This window comes from Lycorma delicatula, chromosome 4 (assembly GCF_047948215.1).
Source record: "Lycorma delicatula isolate Av1 chromosome 4, ASM4794821v1, whole genome shotgun sequence".
NCBI lineage: Eukaryota > Metazoa > Arthropoda > Insecta > Hemiptera > Fulgoridae > Lycorma > Lycorma delicatula.
The window spans coordinates 216,996,346-217,007,829 of record NC_134458.1 but is presented as its reverse complement, the minus strand read 5'-3'; the positions used below and the strand labels follow the sequence as shown (position 1 = coordinate 217,007,829).

The window sequence follows — 11,484 nt, the reverse complement described above, 5'->3', positions numbered from 1 at the left end:
ACTTAACTATAATGGAAATGAAATCATGAATAAGTTCAAAATACAAGAAGATTTAGAGTTAAGCTTTCAGCTGCACGATCAGGTTTTCCATCCAGGCTATCCTGACCTCAAAAAAGTTAAAAATACTGTTACAGATTCATTTACCTTTGAAGAAGATAAATCTTCTGATTCAGGCTTCGAAGAAGATATTCATTTTGATGCAAGCACACCTAACTTCAAAGAACATAATAATTCTGATCCAGGCTCACCATTCGTCATGTATTAATTTTTGTAAATAATTTCATTTTGTTTTCTTATTTTAATTTCATCTTAATTTTTTGTTGTGTTTCTTTCCTGTTAAATTTGATTCTGTTTTTTGCTATGTTTTCATTATAATTGTTTTTTTAAAAAAAAAATGATGCATTAAATAAGACATTAAAAAAAAAACTTAGTTTTTATTTATAATATAACAAAGATCACCTTTTATATTGCGTAATAAAATTAAGTTATTCCTTTTAGGTATTTATAAAAGAGTCTCCCTGCTGGGGAATGAATAAAAGAATACTTTCCTGATGTTTCTCAAAACGAAAAAATAAAAAATAGATTTAAATAAATTGTAAATACAGAGGAAGAGGCTGAACACCAGATAGAATCATTGGCCTCTATCGCAGCGAAAATTGGACTTCAGATCTCGTACAAGCAGACAGAAGCAATGTTCACTAGAAAGACACAGCAGAAACATTTGGAAATCAATGGTCGCAGAATTAAAATAGTATGAAAATTTAAATATTTAGATGAATCCATCACATGGAATCTAAACGAGAAAATAAAGAAAGGCAAGAAAGAGCACACAGACTAGTAATGGCACAAGTGGTCACACGAAACACCTATAACAAGAAATGCATCTCCAAACAAGCCAAGATAAGATACTATAATAAGGTGATCAAACCGGTAGTAATGTATGGAAGTGAAACACTGGGTCAAATCAAGATAGCATCGAGAACTGAAAAATTAGCCAAAATAGAAAGAAGGATTGTAAGGTCCTGTATTGGCGGGGTAAACTTGGTGGAAGGAAAGTGGAGATTACTCCCAAACCGTAAAATCTATGAGGTCGTTAAACCAATTACAGAAGAAATAAGAAAGAAGAGAAAAAAATTCTTTAGCCACCTATTGCATTTGGAGGAATCAAAGAAAAGTAAACAACTCTTGGAAAGATTGCTAAAGCTAAAAACACTACCAGTGTGGCTCACTGAGGTGCTTCAAGACATCAAAGAAGCATGCATTGCACTGCAAGATCTCAGAACAGGATCTGGAAATTATAACAACTTGCCCGGTGTTAAAATTTGCAGAAAAGCCTAAAAAGAGAACGGGGACGGTTTGGACAGAGGAATGGAAAAGGGATTTTTCCAGGAAAATGAAGACTATTGGAAGATAAGAAAGACTAAACATAAATGACTAATTGGTCCTTCTGGCAGCAAAAAAAAAAAAAATGTAAATCTGTGAAAAGAGCAACCAAAAATCAATGCTCTAAAATCCAAAAAATAATTTTTGTCAGACAGATGTATGGTAAGTATGTATGTTGGCCTGTAACATATATCTCTGTAACATATAACTCTGAAGCCGGGTTGACAGATTTTCTTTATAATTTGTAAACAGGTCTTATCCCCTGGAGGCAAATATTAAATTTTTGCAAAAATTTGGGAAAAGAGGTGGGGGTGGGGATTGGTGTTTTGACCAAAATGTTTATTGTTTTCCAAAAATATTCATGTAATATTCACTCCTTTCCAAAAAAAAAAATAAATGACTAGATAAATCATATTTCAGAAAAACGTTTTTTGCATCTATTATATCGTAATCCTTCAAACCACTATAAAACATTTTTTCTCAACCCATCTCTAGTGGTCGATGGATTTAAATTTTAAATAAATTAAAAAAAAATTATCTTGCATGTTACACACTGCATTTAAAATTCAAAATTTTATTAGTCAAAACTTATCAACACTTTTTTATTTAAAATTATGGTTGTATCTTTGTACAAAAACCTTTTCTTAATTTATTATCATCATTTAGGTATTATCTTAAAAATTATGTTGAGTATGGTGGCCCCAAAAAGAAAAAATGTCTTCGCAATTTCAGATTTTTTTTAATCCTGACTTTTTTATTTTGTTTCAGCTTACTATGGAATGACATTTAACACTTTTTCTAATGTCCTATACTCTTTCCTTTTCCTGTTTAAGTTTTTAACTGGTCCTTTCCTTGAATTATTCTGTTACTACTTTTATTTTGTTTTCGTCTTCATAGAAAACTTCTTACAGAAATTTATAATTTTTCTTGATTAATTCCTGATTTTTTAATTCCAGAATTTCTAGTTTTTTTTTTTTTTAAATTGTGTTGACTGGCACAGACTTCAAAAATAAATATTTGTTGCAAATACTTTTACTTTAGTTATATATTTTATTTAATATATTTAAGTTACAATATGTTTTAGTGGCATCTAGTACTTTATATTACACACACACATTATGTTTTTATATATATATAATTAAAATAAGGGTAAGCCTACTAAATATGCTACTCAAATGAGACGACATTTAAACAAAAGTTGCCAAGAAGGAATGATAGTTTAAGGAAAAATAGAGAAAGAAATGCCGTGAATATTTCCGCACAAACTTCTCAACAACAAAAATGTAGATTCTCACAAATGAGAACGTACAACAGTCGATTCTTATGAAATTAAAATCTAGAAAATTGTGCTTATCATGTCAGTTTAACACAAACGTTTGTCAAATGAAACGCAAGAGAAATGTTCTCACTGCCTTAGCTTTATATAAGAGGAAGGAGAGTTAGTCATAAAAGAACCCATTCAGTTCACTTCTGATATTCAATTGTAAGTAGGGTGGCGGCCCATCCTGCTGAAAAATTAAACCTCGTGTATCCTGTTCCAGATGATGGATTTCTGTGGACTTGTACAAAAATTTTGCACACACTCTACACTTTTCACTTATTGGTAAATGGCTGGTTGACTTTCGCTTATAGATGTATCCCCTTGCTTTAAATATAGAATACCACTCTTACGGATACGCAGCTCACTGGATGCATCTTCACCAAACTTCCTTCTAAAAATGTTGCAGAGTGATAACAGACTAGCAGATGTGAAAATCCAGTACACAATCTTCCTGTATTCATTGGCAGCTATTTTCTTTCTTATCATCCTAGTAATGAAATTGATAACTACACTACAACTGTACCAACCACTGGAAATTTTTGACTTTTCCTTTCCATTGATGCTACTTTCATGTGTTGAGTGTTATTAAATGTAAATAATTCAAGTTTGTTATCGGAAATATCATTTGTAATAATCCTGTACTAAAATTAAAAACTTTGTTTGGTTATTCCTTGCTTTTGTTGAGCATCTTGGCTTTAAAATTTAAATTTAAAAGATTTAAGAATAATCAAACAAGTAATTTTAATTTAATAAAGATTTATTTTTAAAAAACCAATAAAATTAAAATTTCTTACAATAACTTTTATAGCTCTTGAAAAAGAACAAAAACATAAAACAGTCTCAACGTTAAACTTTTCACATGTATAAGCAATCAGTTTTTTGTATTTAACTATAAAAAATACTTTTATATAAACATATGAAAAAAAAATTCATAATTCTGGTTATGTTTAACAATAAAAAAAATAATTTATTGTAAAAGTATAAAAAATAGAGCTTAAAATAATCGAATTGAAAAATGAATTGACTAATGTAGCTAGGAAAGTTATGAAATTAAGCTGGGAAATATTTTTATTAAGAAAGTTCAAAAAATTTTCATATTATTTTAAAATTCATGTTAACAGCTGGTATTCACATATGACTTTGAATTATGTTAGAATTCAAATTTCTAAAAAAAGAAAAGTCAATAAAAGGTTGTAATATTGTTTAGATGTTTGCATAAATGTTCAACAGAATATATTTAATTTTTAAAACTGTGATTTTTCATGTGATATTCATTTAAATGATATTTCACACTTGCAATCATAAAATTACACTTGAAATATGGAATATCTTTTTATGAATTAATGATTCACTATTTTTACAACTGATTTAAACAAGCGTGTGTAACAAAATTTACATTTGAGACTTACTTTTTAATTAATTTTGTTCTTTTCTAAGAAAGTTATTGATCGGGAAATAATGTCATTTACACTTATTAAACATAAATGAGGTCTGTAAATAAAGTAATGAGACTATTTTTTTTTTGCAGCCAAAGTAATAACACTGTAAAGTGTTATCATTAAACAAATGGTTATATGAACAGCTGATTTATTTTTGGTTTATTGTTGCCACATGAAGATGTAAACAAACTTTTTGTGAAACAAGGTTTTGCTGTGTTACAAAAATGATTGACACTAATTATGAGCAACGTTGTGCAATCAAGTTTTGTGTTAAACTCTGTGAGAATGCTACTGAAACTTTTTCAAAATTGAAAAGTACGTATGGAGATGACGCTTCGTTAGGAGCCCAAGTTTTTAGGTGATTTAAAGTATTTTCAGATGGCTAGGAATCAGTTGCGGACGATAGATGCTCTGCAAGACCATTAATGTCAAAAAGTGATGACAATGTTAAGCGAATCAGAGACTTGATACGGTATGACCGGCGATTAACTATAAGAATTATTACAGAACAACTGAATTTGTTACTTAAGTACTTATGTACAAGTACTTAAATAAGTACTTACTTATAGTACTTGTAAGTACGTATCTACTTACAAGTACATAAGTAACAAGTACAGGTTACTTACTAACAAGTAGAACAAAACTAAATAAGTAATTCTTAAAAACAAAATTTAATAATACTGTACATCAAATAATACACTAACTTCATACAAACATTTAAAAAACAATACAAACACTTCTTCTAAATTTTATACTGCGTACCATTAGTAAATCTTATAAGTTATATAAGTATAAACTATTATGAAGAAAATTTTACAGAAATTTCTTCTTTATGAACAATAACATGTTTTTCTAATCTTTTCTATTAAAAGACTTTTGACAAAAATCACATGTAAATTTCTTCTGTCCAGTATGAATAGAAAGATGTGACTTCAGATGACAACTCTGGTTAAAAGACAATTGACAAAAATTACACGAGAATTTTTTTCTCACCGGTATGAATGGAAAGATGTGCCTTTAAAACACGATTCTGATTAAACGACTTTAAACAAATATTACATGTAAATTTTTTCTCCCCAGTATGAATTATAAGATGTTTTGTCAAATTGCTACTGTTATTAAAAGATTTTAAACAAATATTACATATAAATTTTTTCTCTCCAGTATGAACTGTAAGGTGTTTCTTCAAATTACTACTATTATTAAAAGCCTTTAAACAAATATTACACGTAAATTTCTTCTCACCTGTATGAATTATAAGGTGTTTCTTTAAATTACCATTATTATTAAAAGATTTTTCACAAGTGTTACATTTAAATCTTTTTTCACCGATATGAATAGAAAAATGTCTGTTTAAATCACCGCTTCGATAAAATGACTTTTGACATAATGTACAATGGTAACTTTTTTTCCCGATATGAATATTATTGTGATGCATCAGATTATATTTTGATTTGAATGTTTTTTCACAATGATTACACGTATATTTCTTAGCATCATTAATATTTTGTTTATTACACTCCACTAATCTATCGCTTACATCATTATTATTAATTCTTATATCGTGTTCAAATTCTAATGTTTTATCATTATTAAATCCATCACTACTAACGCTGTCGATTTTATTTAATAATTTACGTAGGCGATTACGTAAAACGTTATCTTTACACTTCCTGAGTCATATATTTCGTATTCTGAATATTATCCTCAACATTTTCTAGAACTGAATCGTCAATTGTCTTATCAGCAAGATCCTAAAATAAAAGATATATATTATATTCAAGAGAAAAAAAAAGTAAAAATAAGCAATGAATAACACAGAATAAGATGAATCAATCTAAATTAAACTTACTGTAAACACCAAAAATAAACAGAAAAAGGACATCAAAAACTTTTATAAACAGTACCAAAAAGACTGTTAAGATGATAAAATTCTCCATTAATCATCTAAAAAGGAGATACAAACTTAATTTATGCACATAATGTGTGTGTATTATATATATATATAATACACACACATTATGAGAACAAAAAAATTAAATTATATTTCTTAAAATATTAAATTTATCTGTTATGCACAAAAACTTAAATAACAATGCTTAATTAACTTATAATTCCACAAAGTAATACAAAACATAAGATTTTCCAATAAATTATGCTTGTATTATTTTTGTTCGATACAAGGTTGTGGAGGAAAAATCAATTCAATTTGTTAATCTTCAATGTCCAACAACATTCCTAAATATAGACAAAACCCACCCACCACTCTTGCCAACTTACTACTCTCTTCTCAAATTTATATTAAAAATTTTACATCAATCCACATAATTTTCAGCACTTCATATTTATATGAGTGCAGCATTGTACTCCACATCAGATTTTTAAGTATAATTTTTCAGTTATTATAAAATTAATTTTTTTCATACGTTCCTGGCTTGCACAACTCTACTTTTGAAATCATGTTTAAAAAAATATTTCTGCTAAAACATTTTAACTAGGTAAATAATATTTTAAGTAAAAGAAACAGGAATTTTAGATTAAATTCTGTTTCATCTCTTTCATTATAAATTTTTTATATTTGGTGTAATGCTGATAGATGGTCATCCTGAACATTCACCATCATCAGCACATACTTGACCATTTTTAAAAATCAATCGTAGATCTGTGTTTGGCCAAAAGCATCATAACTGAATATCTGCACTAACATTGTGCGAGTTTCTGCCACTATTTTATCAAAATAAATACAGAAATATTTCTAATTGTCATGCATTATTTTATATACAGGTGATTACAAATAAAATATACACATTCAACAGATTTATTAAAAATTTATTTTTAAGAGATGAGATGATTACTTTAAGTTCATATTTATAAATGTTACAAATGGTGTACACGACAGATATCAACATGGTTGTTGAATTCATTCCAAACACGTGGAAGCATATATTGGTCAATGGTAGCAACAGCATTTCTAATACGTTATATTAAGTCGCCGATATCAACAGGAAGGGGCGGTACAAAAACTTTGTCTTTTACATAACCCCATAAAAAGTAGTTGCAAGGTGTCAAGTCTGGACTACTTGGTGGCCAACACTTTTACCGTATGGTGATTTACCAAATTTTGTTCTGAAATGCCATTACACAGCAGTAACAGAGTATGTTTTGGCTAATTCAAACACATAAAAAACTTACTCTACTGCAGTAGTGGCCGCCTTGCCAGTCTAGTAACATGACACATCAATCAGTGACATTAGCAGCTGAGCAGATATACAAACATAAACTTTAAAAAAATTCCCTGTAAAACCATATCATTTTCTGTATTCAGATACACCAGTTTAATTTTTATAAGCTACCAAAAGTGTATATTTCAATTCTAATCACTCTGTATTACCAGAGGTTGATAACCTGGAAATGTTTAGATTAAAAAAACATGTGTAATTAAGAGTAAGAATTAAGCAAACAATCCAAATTATAACACTAATAAGTTACATTAAAAACGATTGAACACATTATATTTTTAAATAAACAACTTTACCAGTTCTTCCTGTTTAATTTGATATTGTTCTTCCTTTTTTATAAACATCAAATCTTCATAGTTACAGTTTTTATCTAAACTTAAAGGATCATTTTCTTCTTTTATAGGAAACACTGTGTATAATTTATTATGATCTATTCCCTGCAACAGAAAGATTTCATACACTACAGTAATATTAAAATAAGTTTCTGTTCTGAGTTAACCGCTAGACCAACCTGTTGGGCTAAATTATACAATAAAATAGAAATTAGTCAATAACTAAGTGTCTTTTACATCAGCTAGAAATGACTAACCAAAAACTACATTTTTCCCTCCCCCAGTGAAATTTTAATTATATTTCTTTTACTTACACAATCATACTCCATGTCTTCATTATATTGTGAAAATAAACATTCTGTTTCATCAGGTATGCTTTCTTCTAATTCTGTTTTAACATCAATAGACGTCTTTAATGGAACTTCATCAAAAAATGCATTATTAATGGATGCATTCATTTTCTGTAAAAAATGAAAAAATAAAATAAAATAACAACCAAATTTTTATTCACTTAAACCTGAAAAATACAAACAATAGCTACGCTGAATACAACTTTTCCACAGGTTTTGAGCTTTTAACACAGTAGCCTTCTTTTTTACCTTAATTATTTTACTTTTAAAAGGTATGATGGACTCTATAAAATTGTATTTTTCTAATAAAATGAAGAAACAAAAACCACAAAAAAGATAACAATAATATATATTCATCACATTTAAATGGCTATATACAATAGTCCATAACTAAATGTAAAATGTAAATCTATTTGGTAGTTTTGTTTGCTTCCTTTAACATTAGGATTGCTAATATAAGAAATATATGGTCTATCCTAATAACATAAATTGGTTTAATCTTTCGAGTAATTTAAAAATCATCAGTCCAATTTAAAATGGCTACATATTTCATATACAAAGCAATTTACTAAGATGACAGATGTTAACTTGAGCATAAGTATGAGAGAACATGTGAAAATTATGTAGTAGCATAAAAAAAAATCAATACCTAACTAAATTATTAAACATAATTCAATCAATTGATCAGTATTAATAATTTTTCTCTTTCATTTAACAAAATAAATAATACTTAATGTTAATTAATAAATATAGTTACAACGGAATACAAATTTAAAAAGAACAGGAATTCTACCACATATACATAAATTTTTTTTTATGAATAGACATAAATAAATAAAACTTCTGCATTGGTTTAGGTTTTACAGTTGACTTGTATAGATACTTACGTATTAACGCCACCGCAGCTACAGTTTTATTTAATATCTGATTGACAAGTAGGCAATCGGATTTCGGTGGAAAATGGGCCGATATAGAGTTTAACATAGATTCAAAACAGTCTCTTTATTAATTTTAATAAATGGTTATTTATAAATATAATTTAACCAAACTTAACCTACGCTCGCTAACCCTTGACTAATTAACAGGAGTGCTTTGATTATTTAAATAATAAATAATTGCAATAATAACTGAAATTATTAAATAAATACTCCAAAAATTACGGTGTTAATTAGTCAAGGTTAGCGAGCGAAGCGAGCATAAATTAAGTTTGGTTAAATTATATTTATAAAATAAATAAAACCATTTATTATAATTAATAAAGAGACTGTTCATTTTCCACCGAAATCCGATTGATTACTTTCTTTTTAAATAAAGCTGTAGCTGCGGTGGCGTTAATACATAAGTACCCTTGTGTACTACATAATAATTCAACAAAGTGCTGACTGATCATATACGACACTATATCGTTAAAAAGTTATTTATATACTTACATAATATAATACAGTACGTGTTAAAAACTATTAATCAGTTTAAAACTGTACGATCGTAGCGTTAATTTTCTTATTACTCACTAGGGCCTTTATGATCGTTTGACCAGCTGGCTTTAGCCATCAGTTAAGTTGATTATTCTTTTCACATTATTGTAGCATGCAATAATTTTCATTCATTGTTACTAACTCGTAAGGTGAACATCTTTTATATCTTAATACAATCACATCAGCGTATATTTATAAGTAATTTCACACACTAATTCTATCATCACGCAGTATTATATTTTATAATTCAAGTAAATAAAATGGTTACAGTCTATTTATACATCAACAAATATTTTTATTTATTCAAACAGAATCCTAGAATATTTCTAGGAAGAATGTTAAATAATATATTACATATAATATTTAATGAGATTTTATTTATTTTTGTATTTTTATGTTCCTAGAAATGATAAAATTGTAAAAAAAAGAAAACAAAGCACTACTGAAGTTGTTTCATTTACAAAACAAGAAAATATTGCACAATGTATTAAACTAATTTTTATTTTCATTAAAACTTAAATGTAATGATGTATAAAAAATGTTTATCTTAATTTTTACAAATCAAAGAATCTGTAAATGAGAAGTTTTGAATTGGAAGGTTATATGGATGGATATTAAAAGTGGGATTAATATCAAAATAAAAAAAAAAACAAAAAACTAATAGCTAAAAATTTTACAAAATTACCTGTTGATGCATACAGACTTACTAACATATATTGCCTACTGAAATAAATAGTACAAATAATAAATCTAAAAAATATATAAATAACTTTATCAATGGTAAATTGGTTTTAATTAGCAAATTCATTAAACTTATAGTTGCTTTAATTTTTTTATGGAATCTGTAATAAAAAGATGATTGATGCATTTTGAAGATGTATGTACCAAAATAATGTGTAATCAATAACACCATCGCAATTAAAAAAGAGTATAAGTAACTCGACAATTTATTTTATTAATACAAAGTTACAAACTGGCATAAAAATTACAATGAAAAGCAAAAAATTGAAAGTTCTTTTCTAAATATCATAAAATCAAAACGTGGTTGACAGTAATTCTATTCTAATCCATAATGAATTCCTCGCACTAATTACTCCAATATCTTTAAAAAATTTTTGTGATGTATATATACATCCTGTTATAGGGATTGCCAAATTTCAATTAAAAAATCTACAATTTTTACATTCACTAACTTATTTTTTAATGTTTTAGTAATACACTTATTTTAAGAGGAAGAAGAGAATAATCTGCTATCCTTGGACTTGCTATCTCCTACATTTCTGGGTTAAATTAATACCTGTATATAAATAAGACTGACATAGCACGGTTATTCTAACGGGCCTGACTTATCTCATGACAAATAGGTAGTTCATACCTTGTTTGGTTGATATCATCAATACAAAAATTTTATAACATAAATACTTACAAACGTAATCTAATAAGTTAAAGGATAACCCGCAAATAAAAAATTACAAATTAATGACAATGCACTCGTTGTACAAAAAAACCAGTTGAAAATAAACACATAACGATCTACTTAAACATGAACTGTCACAGTAATGAAAACACTATCAGTGATGCCAATATACCTCAATGCAAATTAAAACAAACACCAGTTAACAATAATTTGAAATCCATGACGTAGTGTTTAAAAAATCGACGACAGTAAATTTTAATACACAGAATAAAATCCAGCACAGACAATGATTAAAATTTCTGTAACTTGCCCTGTGTTTAAGTTGTACTTTTACTTTTTAGAAAAATTTTTCTTTCTTCTCCATGTACAAAGTAAAGTAAAAAATTATCCATGTAGAGTAAAACGAGTATATCCAATTTTTAACTAATTTACGCTTAATGGGATTTCTGAATAAAAATATTTTTTTACATCTGAATTCCTTTAATAGTCTGAGAATTACTTTTGGCTGTCGACATGAACTGGTAAAGA

General features: G+C 27.5%; 1 protein-coding gene across 1 annotated transcript; it reads right to left on the bottom strand.

Annotated features, from left to right (window-relative positions):
- Positions 1 to 4,795: 4,795 nt before the first annotated feature.
- Positions 4,796 to 11,122, bottom strand: LOC142324287 (uncharacterized). The gene is made up of 4 exons (XM_075365212.1): positions 10,966 to 11,122; positions 8,029 to 8,175; positions 7,679 to 7,819; positions 4,796 to 5,897 (listed from the first exon to the last, which is right to left on the bottom strand). The coding sequence occupies exons 2-4, from the start codon at positions 8,170 to 8,172 to the stop codon at positions 5,808 to 5,810; spliced, it is 375 nt and encodes a 124-aa protein (XP_075221327.1). The 5' UTR covers positions 8,173 to 8,175; positions 10,966 to 11,122; the 3' UTR covers positions 4,796 to 5,807.
- Between the last annotated feature and the right edge of the window lie 362 nt (positions 11,123 to 11,484).

Bases quoted from the DNA above. Each gene is read 5' to 3' on its own strand.
- LOC142324287 (XM_075365212.1), bottom strand. From the start codon at position 8,172: ATGAATGCATCCATTAATAATGCATTTTTTGATGAAGTTCCATTAAAG. The intron at 7,820-8,028 runs GTAAGTAAAAGA...TTTCTGTTGCAG, and splicing joins AAGACATGGAGTATGATTGT to GGAATAGATCATAATAAATT. The intron at 5,898-7,678 runs GTAAAGTTGTTT...CTTTTATTTTAG, and splicing joins AAATTAAACAGGAAGAACTG to GATCTTGCTGATAAGACAAT.